At 42.9% G+C, this 23,131-nt stretch overlaps 1 protein-coding gene across 5 annotated transcripts in view; it reads left to right on the forward strand.

Moving 5' to 3' along the window:
• Window positions 1–21,011, forward strand: part of SMG7 (SMG7 nonsense mediated mRNA decay factor) — a 103,383-nt gene extending 82,372 nt beyond the window's left edge. For 3 of the 5 annotated variants that reach the window (XM_048860337.2, XM_048860335.2, XM_048860336.2), the window contains 9 exons: window positions 5,794–5,938; window positions 7,883–8,265; window positions 9,178–9,549; window positions 11,309–11,458; window positions 15,072–15,152; window positions 15,772–15,931; window positions 17,494–17,664; window positions 17,773–17,921; window positions 18,880–21,011. In XM_048860337.2, the coding sequence (XP_048716294.1) occupies window positions 5,794–5,938; window positions 7,883–8,265; window positions 9,178–9,549; window positions 11,309–11,458; window positions 15,072–15,152; window positions 15,772–15,931; window positions 17,494–17,664; window positions 17,773–17,921; window positions 18,880–18,993 (1,725 nt within the window). In that variant the 3' untranslated portion in view covers window positions 18,994–21,011. Of the gene's footprint in view, window positions 1–5,793; window positions 5,939–7,882; window positions 8,266–9,177; window positions 9,550–10,497; window positions 10,669–11,308; window positions 11,459–15,071; window positions 15,153–15,771; window positions 15,932–17,493; window positions 17,665–17,772; window positions 17,922–18,879 lie in introns of those variants that run through there. The other 2 variants (XM_048860338.2, XM_048860339.2) reach the window with 2 other exon arrangements.
• The last annotated feature ends 2,120 nt before the right edge of the window (window positions 21,012–23,131 follow it).

The following is a 23,131-nucleotide window of genomic DNA, read 5'->3' on the forward strand; positions in this document are numbered from 1 at the left end:
CTTCATCGGATGCATACTGTGGAAAGTGTAGAAGATCTTATTATATACACACAAAAAGCATGAAAAAATACCTCCTCCCACCCCACTCTCCTGCTGGTAATAGCTTATCTAAAGTGATCACTCTCCTTACAATGTGTATGATGATCAAGTTGTGCTGGAAATGGCCCCACTTGATTATCATACAATGTGTATGATACAATGTGTAAGGAGAGTGATCACTTTAGATAAGCTATTAGCAGCAGGAGAGTGGGGTGGGAGGAGGTATTTTTTCATGCTTTTTGTGTGTATATAATGATGTTAATGTGAATGGAATTGGCAACATTTTGCTGGGAACCATTAACTAGAAGTTGCTAACATCAGGATTGCTATTAAGTGGAATCTACCGTATACCATCTTACGAGTCACTTCCACATTTGGCCTATGTATCCAACTAGAAGTGGAAGAGAGGCTAGTTAATAACTCACAGATAGGCTGGAAAAAGGTGTAACTTATATTGGCTCCTGAATTTGGCTCTGCTCTCTGGGTAGAGTCTAATGTTTCATTTCTGATAGTGAATTGCTGTATTTACTGTGCTGTTGGGTAGTTTAAGAGAAACTATGGAAGTACATTGTGCTTCCTAGAGCAGTTTGAACACTGGTGTATTGAATATTAGCCAGATTTCTGGCTGCAGACAACTGTCCAGGCAACGGAGGTTTGTGGAGCCAGCTAAGCCTTATGTTGAAGGGACTCTCCAGCTTCCCTGTTCAGTCAGCATTCCATCTCCTTTGCAAGCTAGAGCAGTACAAGGGGGATGAAGCCAAGGCACAGGATATGGCCCAATGTGTTTAGGATAAATAATACTTCAAATTTAATAGCACCTAATTGTATAACTTTCTCAAAGGTAATTTTTCCCATTTCACAGATGAGGGAAATGTTTGCTCAGTGGCACAGAGAGTATGATCGTCTGGAATAGACTGATTCCTTGAATCGTGCTCTGAGCACTAGATCATGTTATCTCCCCTGGGAACAATGAATCCAATAGGGCAGTAGAAAGTGTAGTGGAGATTTTCTTAGGGAAGAACACACGTGGTGAAATGGACGCTTGAGATACAAAAGGAGCACTTAAAAACAATAAAGTCATCTCAGAGAAACCAAATTAATTCTTTGCTTCAGTCTTCACGGCTGAGGATGTTAGGGAGATTCCCAAACCTGAGCCGTCTTTTGTAGGTGACGAATCTGAGGAATTGTCACAGGTTGAAGTCACTAGAGGAGGTTTTGGAATTAATTGAGAAACTTAACAGTAACAAGTCACTGGGACCAGATGGCATTCACCCAAGAGTTCTGAAAACTCAGATGTGAAATTGCGGAACTAGTAACTGTGGTTTGTCACCTGTTCTTTAAATCAGCTACTGTACCCAGTGACTGGAAAATAGCTAATGTAACGCCAATATTTAAGAAGGGCTCTAGAGATGATCCTGGCAATTACAGACCGGTAAGTCTAACGTCCGTACCAGGCAAATTAGCTGAAACAATAGTAAAAAATAAAATTGTCAGACACGTAGAAGAACATAACCATGTTGACTTTTGCGCAACAATTTTCTGTAAAGGGAGATCATGTCTTACTAATCTATTAGAGTTCTTTGAGGGGGTCAACAAACGTGGACAAGGGGGATCCAGTGGACATAGTATACTTAGATTTCCAGAAAGCCTTTGACAAGGTCCCTCACCAAAGGCTGTTACATAAATTTAAGTTGTCATGGGATAAGAGGGAAGATCCTTTCATGGCCTGAGAACTGGTTAAAAGACCGGGAACAAAGGGTAGAAATAAATAAATTTTCAGAATAGAGAGGGGTAACTAGTGGTGTTCCCCAAGGGTCAGTCCTAGGATCAATCCTATTCAATTTATTCATAAATGATCTGGAGAAAGGGGTAAACAGTGAGGTGGCAAAGTTTGCAGATGATACTAAACTGCTCGAGATAGTTAAGACCAAAGCAGACTGTGAAGAACTTCAAAAACATCTCCCAAAACTAAGTGATTGTGCAACAAAATGGCAAATGAAATTTAATATGGATAAATGTAAAGTAATACATATTGGAAAAAGTAACCCCAGCTGTACATACAATATGATGGGGGCTAATTTAGCTACAACTAGTCAGGAGAAAGATCTTGGAGTCATCATAGATAGTTCTCTGAAGACGTCCTCGCAGTGTGCAGCGGCAGTCAAAAAAGCAAACGGGATGTTAGGAATCATTAAAAAGGATAGAGAATAAGATGGAGAATATCTTATTGCCCTTACATAAATCCATGGTACGCCCACATCTTGAACACTGCGTACAGATGTGGTCCCCTCATCTCAAAAAAGATATACTGGTATTAGAAAAGGTTCAGAAAAGGACAACTAAAATGATTAAGGGTTTGGAACGGGTCCCATATGAGGAGAGATTAAAGCATCTAGGACTTTTCAGCTTGGAAAAGAGGAGACTAAGGGGAGATATGCTAGAGGTATATAAAATCATGAGTGGTGTGCAGAAAGTGAATAAGGAAAAGTTATTTACTTGTTCCCATAATATAAGAACTAGGGGCCACCAAATGAAATTAATGGGTAGCAGGTTTAAAACAAATAAAAGGAAGTTCTTCTTCACTCAGCATACAGTCAACCTGTGGAACTCCTTGCCTGAGGAAGTTGTGAAGGTTAGGACTATAACAGGGTTTAAAAGAGAACTTCCATGAATTTATCCAGTTAAGTTCATTAATGGCTATTAGCCAGGATGGGCAAGGAATGGTGTCCCTAGCCTCTGTTTGTCAAAGGGTGGAGATGGATGGCAGGAGAGAGGTCACTAGATCATTACCTGTTAGGTTCACTCCCTCTGGGGCACCTGGCATTGGTCACTGTCGGCAGACAGGATACTGGGCTGGATGGACCTTTGGTCTGACCCAGTATGGCCATTCTTATGTCTCTGATGTAAAGCTGATTTTCTCCAAGTATCCTGAGGTTCCCCGATAATCTCTAAATCAGATCTGATCGATCAGTCGATGCAGCTACTTATTGTGTTAGTGATTTAAATTAAGTGGTTTGTGGAACTGTTATATTAAAGACTTGCCTCAGGCTTAATGTTGCGAAGACATTTTGTTTATGCATGAACATTGTGTAAACCAATGCTGAAGAAATGATAGGCTTGCTGGCTGGTAAATTCATGTCCTGGTAGCATATTTACTGTATGAGGGGCACTGTTAGGTGATAGTATTATGAAGGTAACCTGCAAAGGAAAAAAATTACGCTTCTAATCTGCTTTGATAGATAAAGAATTTTTATTTCAATGGGATTACTTTTGCTTAAAGTTAAGCGTGTGTATGAGTGTTTACAGTATCTTAGACTAAAATTGTACTCCGATTTTGTCACTGAAAGAAAAAGTTACTTTCAACACTAACAAAGCTATTAACTTTTTAAATACACATAGGCTACAGCTTTCAAAAATAGAGGTATAAAATTAGGCACCTAAATCCATATTTAGGCACTTATGGGTGTAATTTTCCGAAGTCACCTTAGTGACTGAAGACCAAAGTTGACTTCAAACCCTGAAGGAGGATAGCCTGGTGAAAATAATAAGTCTTTCTTGACTTGTGGAAATTCAGTAGATCAGAAGGTAATGCTGGCTGCAGATATGTAATTTATCAGCTTTTCGGTTGAGAGTTTATGGCTTCCTCACAGTAAGGTTGATAATGAGGTTCTGTCTTTTTCAGCATAAATAAGTGTTTAAAATGTGAATCTTTTTGGATTTTTTTTTTTTTTTTGAGATTTTTGGCGGGGGGAGAGATTCTCTCCCCAACCCCCACCCCCCCGCGTAACATCTCAAATTCTGCTATTTAGGAAACTAAAGGAAACAAATATAAAACATCCACTTCAGCAAGTTAAGACTATAAAATGGTAAAGTTAAAAACTAATGACAAAATCTGATCAGATTTTTAAAAATCTAATACAGTTCAGTCCTGCAAGCAGAAGAAATCTGTTTTGAAAAACTTCAAAGCCTACTTCACTACATAAAGAAATAAAACAGGACAGAAGACCCCTTTTCTGCAGGTCACCTTCAGAACTTTTGTACAACATTGATGTTTTAATTTTCATTTTATGGAAAATACTTTGGGGCTATTCAAATGCTTCTATTGCCTGATTGCTAAGGGGGTACTTATTTTCATATAGATATTATACAATAATTTGAAAGGGGTCTGCTTCCAAATCAGGCACAGTAATAGCTTTGCCAGTAGAATGAGGAACTTGAGGAGCATACAAGAAACAAAACTCTGCATGTTTTCTGTCTAGTAAAATTTATTTGCTAAACAAACAAGATCACAAGCCCTGTAATACACAAAGGAGATAGAGCCAATACAAAATGGCTAGCACTTACATATTCGCATCATCTCTTGTGGGGAGCCCTGGAATAGATGAGGTGATCTGCGTGTGGTTGTCAAATCAACGCATTCAACATGTCCAACTGCCCTCAGGCTGGGTCTTAACTTGTATAGGGTGTTATGCTAACGCCCATCGTATCTTATGCATATCATAAAGTCATAGAATATCAGGGTTGGAAGGGACCTCAGGGAGGTCATCTAGTCCAACCCCCTGCTCAAAGCAGGACCAATCCCCAACTAAATCTATATCCAGTGATGGTTTTAACCTTTTCCCTTATAGGTACTTCTACCCTCAATAAAATTGGAGTCCCTGTCTTCAATCGCTCAATTAGTCTCTTATGTTATGCTCATTAGCATTTGTCAATTAGTTGCCATGGTACATCTGCAGTTAGTACATGTTAGTTTCGGTTAAGCTCAGCGTCCTTTTAAATTTCCCTAAAATTCCAAAAATATACTTTTGTGGTACCTCACTTCACTTTTTCCCATCACCTACCACTCTCATTTACTGTAATACTTATCTTGGGACTTAAGGTCAAACTGTCAATTAAAGACAACTTACCCAGTAACTGCCTATATCAACATTTTATGCCTAGGCCTTAGTTATGCGAAGCTTTGTTATCATACAGGCTTGTGTCCTATAGGCCCTTGTGTTACAGCCTTATGATTTATGAACTTTGTATTGCATGAGAATGAGGAAGTGGGTGGCTGGACATTGTAATGTGCATTAAAATGCACATCACACATACTCAAGGCCCTGTGTATAAAGTAGTTATTCAGTCCCTTAGTTTCTTGCATTATTTTTTGAATCTGCTACATAATTGTTTCCCCAAATCTAAATGTTCATCATGCAGTACAAAACCTTTGACTACCTGAAAATGTGGGGGCAGCATAGAATTGAATTTAATACCCAATAACGCAAGATACTGTGCTGGATGGGGCTGAGTAGTAAGTGGTAGAGTACTGGTGTTCGGGTAGGGAGGCTTGTCGCGAGGACCACTTGAGGGTCCTTTTAAATAATTTGGGTCAAATGTGCTGCATAAAATGTAGGGCCTTGCATATATACTGCATAATTTGGGCTGGAGCAATACACTGGGAGAAGTCTTGCTGCAGCTTCTTTTCCAGACTGCATTTGTTCTTATACACTGTGAAGTAGGGAAGTACTACTATCCCTATTTTACAGACCGGGAGCTGAGGCACAGACAGGCTAAGTGACTTGCAGAAGATTGCACAGGAAGCTTGTGGATCTCCCAAGTCCTCATGCCCTAACTACTTGGATCATTCTTCCCCTCCGACTATCTGGACAAAGTGAATATATCGCTGTCTGGGCCTTCCATTTCAGAGCTGAGATGATGTAGATGGCTGACAAAAAATCTGTAACTATTTTTGTGTGATTTCTTTTGATATAGGTAAAATCTCAGACTGAGATGCGGAAAACTCCAGTGTCCGAAGCCAGGAAAACACCAGTAACTCAGACTCCAAGCCAGGCAAGCAACTCCCAGTTCATCCCCATTCATCACCCAGGAGCCTTCCCTCCTCTTCCCAGTCGGCCAGGTAAATCAGCTGATTCTCATCTGAAGCAGCACTTACTACTAACTGCATAGAAATTCATGTGATGAAAGATCTATTGAAGCCCCTCAAGGCAGCAACAGTTTTAGTAAAATAATCATTTCAGGTTATGGACCTGACTTAAAGCATAATAACCAGAGGTTGTAGTTGAACTGAAAAGTGAGATAAATAGGGTTCGTTATATTTTGGAATTACGTTCCATGCCATGATGTCTGTATGGTTTACATGCAAATATAGCACATCACTTAGGTTTTGTGGTTGAAGGACAAGCTTCTAACTTTATAATATGAAACTGCTGTAGTCTGCTCTTGTATTTACTTATAATATGACAAACTGAGTAAAACAGGATTTTAAGCAAAGCTGTTTCACTTAGGAGTGAAGTATTCAAAAGAGGAGCCTGGGAACTTAGTTAGATACTTTGTTAGATACTAAAAATCATGGACTCAATAAAAACACTGGATTTTTGGCTCATTACAACAATCTATAACCCAGTAACCCTCCTTTTGTCCTGCAACTGCAAAAGTATTAACTGCCTATTTCATCTTGAATGGTCACTTACAATATGTTAACTCCTTATGCTAAACAATCTGTTCCACCTTATAGATAGCTGTGACACCTTGAGTGTCTTTCCCAGACCTGGAGAAGAGCTCTGTGTAAGCTCAAAAGCTTGTCTCTTTCACCAATAGAAGTTGGTCCAATAAAAGATATTACCTGACCCAACTTGTTTCTGTACACAATACTCTCATAATTGCATAGCTGATCTTTTATATTTTATATGCTTTACAGCCAAGTTTCCACTGAAGAAGGTGTGGTGTTAATATTTGTGTTAAGATATATTGTCTAAATATGTTTAATGATTTGCTGCTGCTGTTTCTCAGGGCTTTGTTTTACTCACATAAACAGAGGGATCTTGTGGCTTTAAGTGCCACTATCATGTTTACTTTCTCCATGCTGCTTGCCCAATGAGCAGTTGCAGAGCCCACCTTCCCCAAGTGACCAAAAGTGGGGATGGAGAAAGAGGACCTTCAGTTCTTACACTAGACTCAACTGAAAATCTGGGTTGGGAGGAGCAGCTTCAGTCCCTTGTCTTCCTCCCCAAACTGCAACAGTCCAAACTGCAAGAAAAGAAGTTAGGCAATGTCAACATGTACAGCGGTGCAGCTGCACCATGGGTGGTGAATACACTCTATGCTGACGGGAGAGAGCTCTCCTGGTGACGTAATAAAATCACCTCTGAAAGTGGCAGAAGCTGTGTCAGTGAGAGAAGCTCTCCCGCTGACATAGCGCTGTGTACGTGAGTGCTTATGCCAGCATAATTTGTCACTCAGGGGTGGCTTGTTCACCCCCCCGAGTAACATAAATTATGCTGGCAGAAGCTGTAGTCTAGACATAGCCTTAGTCTTGCTGAAAGGAGGACTTAGTTTATCCAAAGAGCTAAGTGGGTACAGAACTAAGTCAGGGACTGGAGACTACCTGGGCGTGGGGTGCAGCTTCATATGTTGCCAGTCCTCCCTTCAGCATTGCAGTGATTCAGTATCAGACAGAATGTGGGATGGAGAGTAGTAGATTGAAAATCTCAGGATGGTGAAGGCAAGAGAGATGGAGAAAAAGTAGAAAGAAATAGGTTAAATTTAGGGTGGAGAAATTTCAGGGGTCTCTCCCATTGACCATAACCATTAACTAGAAGGGTAGCTAAAAAAATTCAGAAATAGAACTTCCCTATAAAATTATCAAACCCCTTCCCCTGATTTTTGAAAGTGTGTGGATGTCATTTGGGGAAAATATAAAGTCTCACAAATGTGGAATTACAGCTCATATTTACAGTCTTCATGACTGAAACACAGTAAATGGAAAACCATCATGCATATCCTGCATTGCTTAAGGCGTGTGGCTTCCTAATGATTAAAGGTGTGTTTTTATGTTTTCTAGGGTTCCCACCTCCAGCATACGTTATACCTCCTCCTGTGGCTTTCTCCATGAGCTCGGGTTACACCTTCCCAGGTGGTGTTTCTGTTCCAGGAACCTTTCTTCAGCCTACAGCTCACTCCTCTGCAGGAAACCAGGTGCAAGGTGGGAAACAGTCCCACATTCCTTACAGCCAGCAGCGGCCCTCTGGACCAGGGCCAATGAACCAGGGACCTCAACAGTCAGTACCACCTTCCCAGCAACCCCTTACATCCTTACCAGCTCAGGCAACAGCCCAGTCTGCAAGCCAATTACAGGTCCAAGCTCTGGCCCAGCAACAACAGTCCCCTACAAAAGCTGTGCAGGCCCTAAGGAAGAGCCCACCACACCACTCTGGATTCCAGCAGGTAAACTTAAAACATAAGAACTATAAAATTCTTCAAGCATCCATGAAAGGGAAGGATGCGGTGGCCAATATTTTTTCAAAATAGGAGCACAGGTCCCACTGAAGTCAATAGGATTTGTGCGCAGAAGTCACTTAGATCCTTTTGAAAATCCTGCCTTTAGGCGCCTAAATATGGATTTAGGACTATGGACTTTAAGCTCCTATTTTTGAAAATTTTGGCCAGTATAGTATGGCCAAAGTGTACAGGAGGGTATGGCTTGGTGCTGTGGACTATTGTCTCTATAATTAAAGCTAGCTATTGAGGTCTGAAATGTTTTGTATGGGAGACAATGTATTCGCCCTTCTGCATATGTGTACAGATGGCTAAAAGGTGATCTTTTCGACTAGATGTTTCTGCTTTAGGCTTTTCTAGACAGCCAGGAGGTTTCCTGTCTAGGTAAGGAGGGTGGCTCTGGATCTTTCCCCATAACTATTCCCTCCTATCCTTTTTAGTTAAATGCCTCACCACATTGGTTCCGTGCCATCCATTAGTTATACACTCAGCACTTGAGAAATCTCCTTTTGAACATTGCTCCGTCTGAAATCTGTAGCTGAGAGAGACTCCACGACCACCCAAGGCACCTCAATTGGAGGTCTGTGAAGTCTGCAAATTGAAATGAGGATGACATTTCTCAGGTGTTACCTCAGAGCTTGAGTAGGGAGTGTGAAGTGAGTGCTCACTGAGATTCTGAACTTCGGTGAATAAGAACTGTGAGAGACACTCTGGGATTTATAAATGGAGAATCTGTAATCGACCAGTGGGCGTGGTCACCAGGAATGAACATCTGAATAGAACAGTTTAGTCATTCAGTTAACCTTTATGATGGTAATCCATTGTTTATGCCTTATGGTGAAAGTGTGCATCTCTTTTTAGTATCCACAGGCAGACTCATCAAAGCATCTCTGGAATCCTCCTCAAGTCCAAGGCCCACTGGGAAAGATCATGCCTGTAAAGCAGCCCTATTATCTTCAGGCCCAGGACCCTCTAAAACTGTTTGAACAGTCATTACAGCCTCCTGTGATGCAGCAGCAGCCTCTGGAGAAAAAAATGAAGCCTTTCCCCATGGAGCCATATAACCACAACCCCTCAGAAGTCAAGATGCCAGAATTTTATTGGGACTCCTCCTATGGCATGGCTGATAATAGGGTAGTGATGGCACAACAGGCTAACATGGATCGCAGGGGGAAGCGACCACAAGGAGTCTTCCGCCCAGACCAGGACACTGTGCCCAGGATGGCTTTTGAGGTAAACATTCATTTTATTAAGTGGTGAAGATCAGCAAGACTCTGATATCCCTAAATGTGAAACTCTAATTTCTGGCCATATCCTCTAGCAAGAAATGCGTAAATGTGGGGCTGTTTCTGGCCCACCCCCCAACAGGGATAATATGATATTGTACTGCCTTCTGGAGAGTGGTTCACTTGAGATTCCAGCCACCAGTACTGGATTTGCCACTCAGTTGGTCTAAGTACATGGGAGCATGTTCTTGGGGAAACTGTTGGTTCAAGGTACTGTCAGTCACACTCAGTGTAGAAGTGACATTAACCTCTGCACTAAAGCAAGAATTTACTGCTTGATGGAAAATGGAAAATTCATGCCACATTCTGATTTTGGTGACTGACTCCCCTGCCTCCTGCAAGAGACCCTCTTAGTGATAGACCAGGTTGAGAGAGATCCTATTGTCTAGGAGCAGAGAACAAAAAACGTATTCAAACAATTGAAATTTAATTACTGCCTTCTAAACAAGCTGCTAACCTGCACTTGATATCTTCGGTGCATTGACTCACCAACACATCCAACCTAGGCTGGAAATTAAAAAAAAGTTGCCTCCTGCCTCAGTTTCCTTTTAAACTCCACCAAACAGAAATGGGTGACCTGCTTGCCTGGTCCATTGCTTTGCCAGACTCATCCTTTGCTTCTGCTCATCCAGTTGTGCCTCATATTGCTGTTACAAATATTGTGGTTAATTTCTGTTCTGTTAGTCCTGCTGAAGAAAAGTCTGGGGTGCAATGCTTTTTGGTATTGGTTATAAGGAAACTGAGGCAGAAACATGGTTTCCATTTTTAACCTGGGGTCAGGTGTACTTGTGTGAGTGTACTGAGGATTAAGAGGTCAGTTCAGTTCCTTGAGGGAGAAGAGCTAGACAGTGACCAGGAAACTGCCTCATGCCCTAATGTCAGGTTGTGTTTTTAGATGGAACAGTGCCAGTGTCCTGATCTCCTCACCCCCATCCATGGATCTCATCCATGCTGCAACTTTTGATTTGGCTGCTTGAAGCATGAGCAGAGACTATGCCACGCAACCCACCTGTGGCTGATTTAATGATTACACACACAATGTGAGATGGCTAATTCTGTCCACTCCCCCTTTCCCAGGTAGGGAAACCTCCTTTTGCCCAATGGTACATTCACTTGTGGACCATAAGAGTAAGGGCCATTAGAGGTAGAAATGTTTTTCTCATGAAAACTAAACTTAACCATAAAAAAAAAATAACCAAAGCAAAACACAGATTGGCTATAGAAAAAATATGGTGATTTTTCTTATCAGAAAACCAGACTTCAGATCTGGGTTTTCCTTGCCTTACAAAATGTGGAATGAATCCATTAGTCTGCAGATCACTAATATAACAGGGAGCACATTCTCTAATTTAGTTACTAGTCTCTGACTGAAAACTTCAACTTGATGTAAAACTGCATCATTCTGCTAAATATGCATAAGGACAAGATATTAGTTTTAATATCAGTTTAGCATTCTCTTTCCATCCCTCCTTCCTTGTTTCTCTCCTTATGTTGCACTGTTCTTTATGGTCTTGTGCTTCTTTTGCATGCTGCCTTTTTAACTGCTTTATAATATTCCTCTCTTCTGGACACTATTCTGTCTTGCCTTATTTGAGGTTATTACAGTTTCTATTCTCTTTCTGTGGCTTCCCTTCTCATTCATATTCTTGCTTTTTTTCCTTTTTCCCTCCTCTGCTGCATCTGACTGTACTCCTTTCTGTCACTAGGACCCCAAGAGCTCCCCTCTGCTTCCTCCGGACCTGTTAAAGAGTCTGGCTGCCTTGGAGGAGGAGGAAGAGCTGATTTTGTCTAATCCTCCTGATCTTTACCCAGCTCTGCTGGGGCCTCTCGCCTCTCTTCCTGGACGAAGCCTCTTTGTATGTATTTGACTTAATTCTGCTGCTTCTCACTCTAATTCTGGCATCTTTTTTCTGTGAAGTTGCAAGATGTGTGAAATTTTGTTTTCCCTTGTTGAGTTAGTCTCTGCCTGCGAGTTTAAACAAGCTGCTGGCTCATTAGCTCAGGATAATTGAGGAGGAGATTTATAAAAAATAGAATAGCAATTGATCCAGTTTCTGGACTCTTGGCTTCTTCAGAATTCAAAGTAATTGCTTTGTTTAAAAGTGTTAAGACCACAAGCAAAACATTGATCCAGAATCTATAAAACTATGCCTTCCACAGTGGAATAGGCTTGGTTACTCACAAGATTCTATTTTATCCATATGTAAAATCATATTGTTTTCATGTATTATGAAAACAATGATTATATGTTACATAATATGAAAAAATAATTTTTTAAAAATGCAAAAAATCACAGAAGGAAGAAAATACCTTTTTAGAAAAGAATTGGAAGTATATGGATAAAGAATAAGGTTAACTTTCAGTCTTGTAGATTACAACAAGGTTTGGTGGGAAATCTTGAATGTTATGTTTTAGTAGCATACTAGAGCCTTCTTAATTGACGTTGACCGGGAGAACCATTGAAAACTGCTGAACGTTGTGAATTAGTAACAGAATATCAATTAAAAAGCATTATTTCATATTTTTATTATGGCAATTGTAGTTTAAAGTTACAATTGATTAAATACCCTGTAGAATATCTTGTGACAATACTGAAGTCTTAGTAATACTTAGATTTATAAAATGAAGAGGCGTGTCTCCTGAATGCATTGGGAGCCTCTGATTCATACATAATATACAATAAATCAAAGAAAGAACATCTTCACACAATTCTGAACAACAGCACAAATATAAAACAAATTCCCCTCTTTTTAAAGCTTGTATTCCCCCCATATTTGAACCAATCTTTGCTGAGAAGTGGAGGGAGGCCAGCTTTGTTCGTGTGCCGGTTGAGTGGTGTGGAATTGCCAAATTTGGCATTTGTCTGAATTATAAAACATTTTCCAAGTATCAAGTTGTCACCCTGGCAAAACCCAATAAGCTAGCCTCTGCTTATTAGAAAACTGACAGGGGAATTCCTGGTCATTTGACAGGATCAAACACAAAGATGTTCCTGATACGAAGGTCTAAATTCTAGGAAAGGACTACAATGCAGGCTGCAGTGTAATCCAGAGGATTTAATTTTAAATAATTTTAAATGAATTTAACAAAGTATTGAGTGATGCCCCAATTTTAATTTTGACTGTCACATACAATTCATTTGTGACTTACACAGTCATCCTGAACTCTGTGGCACTCGCTGCCCACCGGCACATAAATTTTTATATTATGTGGATAGATCCAACGTCCTGAAAATTGATTCACATTTACCCTCTGTTCCAAACGGGAACATCATGCCAAAATGCCTCGTGCTGGTTTGAGGTGCATTATTGCTAACCCCTTAACACTAGCAGTTAGGTAGGGCAGAAGGGAGAAAAACTAGTGGGGACTCAATTGAGGGGCGTGAAGTTAAAAATGACAAGAGATTCCCTGCTGTCTGTGGAGGGTGACTGCTGGCATTGTACTGGCTCTCCTTGTTTCTAGCTGCTAAACTGCTTTATAAGAAACTTAAATACATAGAGCAATGGTCTCCAACCTTTTTACACCCAAGATCACTTTTTGAATTTAAGGGCAACCCAGGATCTACCCCGCCCCTTCCCCAAAGGTAAGTGCCACCCCCTTCAAGGTTCTGAATGGCTCTGCAGCATTAAGACAGCATTAAGATCAGGAGTAGCATGAGTACAGCAGGCCCAGCTGTGTGGGGGGTGTGGAGGGGCAGGGCACTTACCTTGGGCAGCCCTGGCCACACGCTGCTCCCGGAAAAGGAAGAGCAAGCCCCTGGGGTGGGCAGGGGTCTCTGTGTACTACCCCTCTCTTCAGGCACCGCTCCCATTGGCCACCGTTCCCTGTTCCCAGCCAATGGGAGCTGCGGGGGCGGTGCTTGCAGGCAGGAGCAGTGTGCGGAGACCTCTGCCCTCCCACCCCTGGGACCTCAGGGGCATGCTGGCCGCTTGCAGGAGCAGTGTGGGGCTAGGGCAGGCAGGGAGCCTGCCTTAACAGCCCCGCTGCACCACCGGACATCACAATTGACTGGGAGAGTCTCCAGGATCGACCAGTCAATCACGATCAACCAGCTGGAGACTACTGACCTAGAGTAACATACAGAACGTAATACAAGTAATTACTATAGTTCCCAAAGGGGTGTGTGATAGGGCCTTCGGTGGCCAGACAGCCTAGTGGCTAGATCATTGGTTAGGGAGGGCTGAAGGGGGACCTGAGCTCTCCTCCTCCCTCAGGTCCCGGCCCAGGATCCTGTGTCACTCGCCCCTAAGCAGGGGAGATAGACCTTCCTTCCTGCTGTGAAGAGGGCTTCAGGACCTGTTTTCCTGGGCTGCTCCCTATGCAAGTCATTTTAGTTTGGGGCATGGCCCTGCTAGTCCAGTTTTCCCGCAGTTGGGGCTGGTCTGTAGGCTCCACTTAGGAGGGGAAGACTTACTTGCCTCCAGTGGCTGCGTTGGCAGGCAGGTTGCTGGTCTGTGCCTTCAGGCAGGCATACAGAGAGCTCCTGCCTCTTCGCCAGTCAGCCCCTGGCTGAGGGAGGCTTCCTTCTTTTCTCCCCCCTCCAGGCCTGGCATTGGCTGTAGGTATAACGGGGCGGGGCTAGCTGAACCCACAGGTGTTCTTAACTCCGGCTTTGTCTGGCAATAGTCTCTGCTCCTTCACAGGATGTTACATGATTACATATGGGAGGGGAATTGATCCAGATAATTGACTGGTAGTGGAGTGGTCTATAAAATGGTTCCCCACCTATGAACATTTGGGAAACCCTGCCATCATAAAAATTGATCAGTTCTTCCTCCTTATCCCATGTTGTGATGAGAACAAGAGAACACTTGACATTAAAGGAGTATTTTAAAACTAATTAAAAAGGCATATACCACATAGTCACGTCTTGATGCTTCAGGATACAGTAGATGTATATTTTCTTTTAAGAGTTGAATTATCTTGTGACAGCTAACGTATTTGGCACAGCTGCAAATAAAGATGATAAAATCTCTTGCCAAGAAGGTGAACTGATCATTTGGGGAAATGGGCATAAAACTCTCCCATTCTTGCTCTCCTAATGTATAACATTGCACAATTAGCTGGCTTCTTTATTGGTAGAGGGGACTGCCTTCCTCTGAAGTATCGGTTACTGACAAAGGCCAAAAGCAAGATACCAAGACTTGATAAACCAGTGGCCTAATCCAGCACGACAAATCATAAAACGGGTTTGGTTGAGATTTCATCTCAAACTTGGTGTAGCTGCTGGTGCTGAGGCATTAACTGGATTTCAGTTAATGTGATGGGTTTGTGACACTCTTCTGCATGTATCAATATTTGCTTCATCCCAATGTTGAAAATAACTTGTAAAATATTTTTGATTAACAACTTGCTTTAAAGTATTCTGGTGATTAAACAACTTGTCCTTAATGTGGCATAATGTGCTTTCTCTCTCATTCACAAATACCATAAACATCTAATGACATCTTTCCCTTTTGATTTCTGAAGAAGTCCCTACTAGAAAAACCATCGGAGCTGATGTCTCAGTCATCTTCTTTCCTGTCCCTCACTGGCTTCTCCCTAAACCAGGTATGTAAACACCAAGAACTCTTAGCCCTTCAGTCTTGGAAACTTCCATTCAGCTCTGGTCGTGTTATAGAATCAGGGTGGTTACACTAGTTCCAAAAATGTACACAAGCTGGAAAGGAATTCCCAGCTATAATCTTATTCCTATAGGTAGGTGGTTTTTGGGTCTTTCCATTCTGACCTCTTAGGCACACTGTCTGGTCCCCCTGTCTCATTTGTTTGTTCCTTCTTTGTCTCCTCTTAGGGCCTGATTCTGCAGACCAACAGTCAAAACTCCCGTTGACTTCACTGGGAGTCTTGCCTTTGTAGGTCCCCAGGATTGGCCCTTAGTGTGTATATTTTTCCTTCTTTTCATCATCTGTTGCTTGCATGTTTCCCACTAAGCTACTGTGAGCATGGTCCACTGTCCAGTTACAGACCAAGGTAGGATTTTGTGGTATAGCTGGGGAGATGATTCAGGAAGTGATAGTTTATATAAGTAAAATGATTATAAAGGGGATGGGGCAAGGGGGAATAAATATGGAGTTCATGAAGTGTTTTAACCCACACCTCAAGTTCTTTCCACAGCCTTAATGTTTCAAATAAGTCTGGTACTCAGATTAAACTCTGTTTAATATTGCAGGAAAGATATCCAAACAGCAGCATGTTCAATGAGGTATATGGGAAAAACCTGAATACCAGCACAAAAGCAGAGGTCACTCCCTCAATGGCCCATCAGGAGACGTCACTATATTCTCTCTTTGAAGGGACGCCCTGGTCTCCCTCCCTTCCAGCAAGCTCAGGTAGTAATCTTGATATGGCTTCTTTCCTGCACAGGAGTTCAGAAAGCTGCACAGAAGCTATTTTCTATACCTATTGTGATATATATTGTATTGTATTTGTTAAATGTGACCTGCAAACGAAAAATTTCTATTTGCGTCTTTATAGTATAGAAAGAAGGCCTGAAAGTCTTTTTCAAAGTCTCTTACCGCTTGGTGTCTTTGGTACCCTGTTTTTTGATGGAAGACTACAAATGCCAGAGAATTACAGGGTTCTGACATTAAAAGAGAGAGAGAGAGAAACCTGAGCAACTGAGTGGGGCAAGAAATTGTAGTCCATTTTCCAAGCTATTTTATTAACACTTATTTAACTCTAATTACTGACAAACATTTGGGAGAAAAGCTCTAATGATTCAGACACACCTGCTGCTTCTGTCCTAATCCTCCAAGAAGTCCTTCAGACAAATCAGGGAAGACTAGATTTCATGGTCCTGATATTCCAAAAGTAAAGGATATAGGGTGGAGTGCTGCTTTAATACATCACAAAGAGACAGAAAAATGCACGCACACATTTTTCCTTTACAGGTCACCTTTTAGAGACCATAATATAGTAATACGGTTAGAGTAGAAAGGAGAGGTAAATCAAGAGGCATAGGCAAGGGAGGGAAAAATTGATTTCAGAAAATGGCAAGCTGAAGCCAAGAGATGGGAACGCTCTTCCAAATGGCAGCAGCTGCAGAAGAGGTTAGTTTGTGCAGCAGAACAGAGGTGGGGGGTGCTAGATGAGATGTGAGGGTAGAAGTTTCTCAGTCTAAAAAGATGCAATTGCAGAGTGGTCTCTATTCCAGTAAGACTTATGGCAAGACCCTCCATTCTACTTTCTATCACCTTGCCTCTTCATTTAAGTGGCCTCCTGCTACCCTATGTTATAGGGCTCTCATCTATCCTTAGGTAACATTCTCTCCTCTACCAGCTAGATCTGCTAATATTCCACACTTCCTCAACACCTCTTGCTTGGTATTCAGTACAAGCCTGAATTCCTTTCAGGCTATCGCAGATTTCTGTATAAGTCAGACTTCCTGAATTTGATGATTCATCACTTAATGCCAGACTCTTTGCAAAATGATCGAGACAGTGGAGAAAGAAAATCATTTTTGTATAAAACAATGGCTTTGGTCAAACTACAAAATAAACAAATTTCAGATTGTGAACAGGGGCTCAACACTGAAAACTGCACCCACAACATATTTGAAATAAGTTTGGCGAACTCCATTCCATTGGCTAGAAAGCCCTGCACAAAGATCTTGCTAGGAGAGTTCCAGTGGTCTCAAGTAAGCACACGTGGTTTTTTTCCATTGGCTATCAAATAAATTATTCTACTACTGTGATGTGGCATAGTCACATTACAGTTGGCAGATTTCCAAATCCTGAAGTTAATATAATAAGGAATAAACTGACCCTGCCTCAGAGAAAAGCCTTGTGACTGCAGATATTGTAGCAGAGTTTAACATTCTCAGATGTGCAGAAAACCCTTACCAATTTTTTGACATTTCTTTTACTCTATCTTGATTTATATTGTTAAACAGATCATTCAACACCAGCCAGCCAGTCTCCTCATTCCTCCAACCCAAGCAGTTTGCCAAGCTCCCCTCCAACTCATAACCACAATTCTGTTCCATTCTCCAACTTTGGACCTATTGGGACGCCAGACAACAGGGACAGGAGGATTGCAGACCGTTGGAAAACAGATAAACCAGGTGAGTGCTAGGTTCCAGTCCTGGGGCAAATACTCCCCAAGTTAGAGTCTGATGCTTTGCAGTGCCTTTTTGTTACATGCACTTTTAACCAGCCTCTGTTTGCTTTAGCAATGGGAGGATTTGGGCTGGACTATCTCCCAGCAACATCCTCCTCCTCGGAGAGCAGCTGGCACCAGACCAGCACTCCCAGCGGCACCTGGGCAACCCATGGCCCCGCTATGGAGGATTCTTCTGCTGTGCTCATGGAGAGCTTGAAGGTATATTGAACTTGAAGAGAAGAAAATAGGTTTTAGTGCTGTTGTGTAATTCCCCTATTTCCTAAATGTATTTATGGCGTGTGGAGATCTGGGTGATGAGACTCAATGCAGAATACGTGTCAAGCGTTCCAAGCACCAGACTGTTAATGTAGTGCTTGTCTGCACTTGAAATGGTACTACAGCTACGCTACCGTAGCGCTTCGGTATAGACACTCCCTATGTCGACGGGAGAGGTTCTCCTGTCGGCACAGGTAATCCGTCTCCCCGAGAGACGGCAGCTAGGCTGATGGAAGAATTCTTCCATAGACCTAGCACTGTCTAAACTGGGGGTTAGATCAACTTAACTGTGTTGTTCAGAGGGTGTGGCTTTTTCACACCCTTGGGCAGTGTAGCTGGGTTGACCTAACCTTTTAGTGTAGACCAGGCCTTAGTACTATGAGCTGAAGGTTTCCTGCTGCAAAACCCACTAATGCAGACAACGTGTTAGGCATGTCCAGTGCTGGAAGACGTCACTGTAGGTGTCAGTTCTCTCACACTGTAGAAATCTCTCTCCTCACTTTGAAATGTCATATGGACCAGGAATAGACTGGCTGAACTAGAAGAAACCCAAACGTTAGGTCTGATTTACCATATCTGTGTCTATTTAAAAACAAGCAGTGGAAATGCAGAAGAATTTATTAGTCTGGGATGAGTTTTAAGGTAATGGGAATCTCTGTTCACGTTGTCTTGTTTTATGGGCATACAGGAAGAAGGGAGGAGAGTTAAGAGGAAGGGTCCTTTTAGTAACTAATTTGTGATCCAACCAGTTACAAAAGCATCCATTCCAGTGAAGAGAATGGTATAAATACTGGGGGGAGGCAGGAGAAAATGGGAGACTTGCCAGTCTGGGAAATGTATATGAGAAGGGGCCCCCTCAACCAGGTACTAATGCTGACCCTTGCTGTTTTTATTTCCTTAGTCCATCTGGTCCAGTTCCATGATGCATCCTGGACCGTCAGCCCTGGAGCAACTGTTAATGCAGCAGAAGCAGAAGCAGCAACGTGGACAAGGCCCCATGAATCCACCACACTGAGAATGAGGTGGCAATCCTTGCAAAGAAAGGCTCCATAAACCATGGCATGTTGGGTCTGCAGGACTCGCCCACACAGTCCTGTGCAGGTGGCAGCCCTCTCTTCTGTTCCTTGCTGTCAGGAGGGCGTAAGTGCTCCACCAACCCACTGAGTGTGCACGAAATGTCTGCAGTGCAACAAAAAACATCAGGAACTCTCCCATCCCCCCCGGCCCTCTGGAGGGAGAGAGGAACTGCTGTTTGTCTCACTCAGTAACCTGATATCACCGCCTCTCACCTTCTCCATCGTGCATGTCCCCAGCCACATGGGAAGTAAAAGCTGAGAATGAAGGGCAGATGGGAGAAGCCAATGAGAACTTCTCAATCCTTTTCCTCTCTTTGGGGAGATAAAATAGGAATCCATTAATGATTGCTTTGCTGACTGAGAATGTAGTTGAAATTATTCCTAAACATCTTTATTATTATTATTACTGTCTCAGTAGTAAGATCACACTGAATTCTTCCATACACAATGTGCTTTGTAGTCAGTGTGTAGCAATGAAAGCCCCAGTCGCTGCTCCGGTCAGAGGTGGGTGGTGACAGGGTGAGGATCTATCTCCTGGGCTAGTGAAGGAGTTTCATGAAGGAGAGTCTGGCACTTGACACCACTTCATCTTTCACTCAAAGGCTCTGGCCAGCCCTTGTGTGGGTTAGAGACTCCAGCGTAAAATGCCCTTTCTGTAGGTGTTCAAGCTACATTTGGGGACGCAGTGGGCATTGCAGTGCAAGCAAGTAACTGCTACGGGGTTTTAAATTAATGTTTCTGATTCCTGTACATTTTACTGTGGCATAGTGACCAGCCTCATAAAGGGCAGACTAGTCTGTGCATTCACAGCCTGACTCCTTTTAGTAGGTAGGTAGGTAGAAGCTTTCAGTGTTTTTGTTTTGTTTTTTGTTTTTTTCTACCCCCACCTTCCCCTCGTTGCTGGATGCTCGTAGTTTTTTTTCCCGATGTCAACATCTCACAAACAACGAATGGGTCCAGCACGATGGGGTAAAGAAGACAGTCAGCTGGGCAGTGTGGTGTGTACACAGCCCCATAGGTATACGTCAACTCCAGACTCACATGCAGCTGAGCCCCAAACCTCCAGTTCCAGAGTGAAATTCCAGGCATCACAGGCACGTGTAATCCACACCCAGAAGAAAACATAGCGCCGTTCACTTCTGAAAAGGCGCAGAAAGGGAAATACAGCATTTTATTTGCTATTTATTAGGGGAAAAGGAAGACTGGAAATCTCATATAGAAAAAAGGACAGCATTTCTGTTAGTTTCCCAGGGAAGTTATGGAAACAAGCTAAATGTCCATTTGCAATGCTAGCCAGAGGGGCGTTTTGTGTGTGATGATTCAGAATCGTTGAGCTGAGAAACAGCTGCAGAGCAAAGCACATGCAGGAGCCTCAGTGACACTGGAGTCTGGGCAGCCCCAATTACTACAAAAAGGGAAGATTAGAGCTTAATGCCCTTCATTAGGGTATGACTGGCTCCCCCATGCCCCCTGCACTAGCAACATTACTGTTCTCTGTTGCAGTTCGAAGATATATTTCCTTTGAAAGGGTCTAAAGAGTGAAGCTCCCATCCTAGAGGTGGTGAATACAAACCAAAACCTTCTGTGCTTCTCTCCAGGCCCCCAGTTTGTGTATTTTGAGCTGTGCACCCAGGCAGCTGCAACATTCCAGTGCTTGAACTGTCACTGACTCTTGCACCCTAGACAAGCTAACCAGGTTCCCCATCTCACGCCCAGCAGTGCCAGAGTCCCAGCCACAGAATCCCATTTCTGCATGAGAATCTGGTGTTTGGAATGTTTTCTGAGTCTTGGGCCGGGATTCCCCATCCCACCCTCCGGTGTTGGAGTTGCATAGGGCTCGGGGATTCCCAACAGAAACTGGTTTGTGTCGTAAGCTTTTTTGTGTTTTTCGTCTGTCTGTGCAAGACCTGCAGCTGCTGAAATCAGCTTTGCCTTTAATTAAACCATGTTCTCTCCATCCAGGCCTGAGTAGCATTTATTTCCTGTCTAACTGAACGGAAGTTATTTAGATTCTCTTCTTTTTGTAGAAAAGGGAGCAAGGTTCATACTAAGGAATATAATATCCACGTGGGATTGAAAGATTAAGTGAGCCAGAGAGATTCTGATTGGACCCAGCATGGGAGACCCAAAAGGCAAACATAGCACAGGGGCTCTGAACATTGAACTGAAAATGATGCATGGGAGTTCCTGGCAAAGCCTTCAGTTGGAAGGCTGATTATGTCAAACCGCCAGAGCCCAGAGAATGAGTTAAACTTTAATCCTGTGGGCTGATGGAAAGATTTGGGGCTGGGGTTTCCAAACTGTGGTATGTGCATCACTGGTGATACATGAGGCTGTAACAGGGTGGGCTGTTCCTTTCTAAGGGATCCCACCTGACCCCTGTCCAAGGACTTTGCTCCTTTAAGGAAACAGGAATCCAAGGGAACCACAGACTAGCTGGGGGAATGGGGTCAGGTGTTAATCAAGTAGCTGCCACCTTAACATAAAACCCAGCTGTTAAGTGACTCCCAGGAGGAGAAGAGAATTACAGGAGAGCATCAAGTCAGGAGAGAGGCTCCCTAGGATGGGGACCAGAAAGGGAGACTGGTGGGCTGGAAAATCCCTTACGCCCTAGAAAGTGTTAATGAAGAAGATGATGATGTGAGTCATGGGCCCAGGGTAGGAGGAGACTTTTGTGTATAAAACTCCTGTGAGGCCGGTGTTGCAGTGGAACTGGCAGCTCCCTGGCTCAGAGAGAACCAAAGCAGAACTGGGAACCGGAAGCTTTGGAGTAAGGGTAAACTGGCTGAAGCTGCTTGGTGTCCAGTTAAAGCCCTGGATGTCCAGCTAAGACTCCCCCACCCCTCTGTGCCTCCCTGCTCTCTCACGTTCTCACCACCAGAGCCCCTCTATACTCCAGCCAGAACCTGTATCCTCAGTCTAACACCATTAGAGCTGGGAAGGAAATGGTTTTCCCCCCATGTGAACCTTTTTACCATTTTGAAACTTCCCCATTCTGCATCCTGATGGAACTGAGTTCTTTTGAAGTGTGTGTAAACCCGAGCAAGAGCTCCTATCCCAAAACTGCCAATAACATGGTGGTCAGGGCACTCACCTGGGATTGCTGAGACCCAGGTTCAGGTCCCTGGTTTGAATGCTGGGTTGGGTGTGGCTCCTGTTGGAGCTGTTGTATAAATAATTAGATATTCACTGGATCACCCATATCCAGGTGAATGCCCAAACCACCAGGCTGTTCTAATGTGTGTGAGGGCAGGGGGGTGTCTCTGGTTTTGAGCAGAAATTCTATCCTGGACCTGAGACCTTCCCTGATGAGTTTTGTTAAAACTGTGGTACATTCCTGTAGAAAGTTTTGGTTTTAACAAAGCGGCATTTTCCCATGGTGCGGGGAGGGAAATGTTTTGTTTAAAAAAAAAAAAAATTCCTGAGCAGTTCTAAACCTCCTGTCCTCTAACCTAACACTCTGACTCCCCCAGCCAAACTCCTTTCTCTGACTTCCCCAGGAAGATCTCCATTGGTCTAATTCACCACTTATTTTACTGAGTTTGTAAATACGTCAGTTGAGCCTAATAAGGTCTAAAATAAATGTGCACAAAAGGAGAAATTTGCATGTGGTACTTTTAACAGTTTCTTTTGAAGGTGGTATGTGAATCAATAAAGTTTGGAATGGCAGGGGATTGATACTGAGATGTTAAGCCTTTTGCCCACAGGCCATTTGTCCATATACACATCAGGATGGCGTTGACCATGTCCTTACTACCTGATGGATGTTTGGTCTCAGTTCAAGTCTTAGTGGCACAGGTGTCTACATCATCCTTGATAGTACTGTTCTTGTCATAGTAGCAATGTGGGGCCAATTCTTAAATGAGCTTTGGAAACTGAATTGCCTTGTCTGAGGCTAGTACCTTTAAGTCAGGTTTGAGGCACATTAGTGGGGCAGTGTAGGCGAGCCAGCACTGTACTGATGTGGTAGCTTTCATGTTTCTGTTTTCAGACATCTTTCAAGAACGATAAATTCACTTGAATACAAATACCAATATTTATACTGCTAGGAGTGTGGGGACTTAGAATGGGGAAATC

This window comes from Caretta caretta, chromosome 8, assembly GCF_965140235.1.
Source record: "Caretta caretta isolate rCarCar2 chromosome 8, rCarCar1.hap1, whole genome shotgun sequence".
In the NCBI taxonomy this organism is placed as follows: Eukaryota; Metazoa; Chordata; order Testudines; family Cheloniidae; genus Caretta; species Caretta caretta.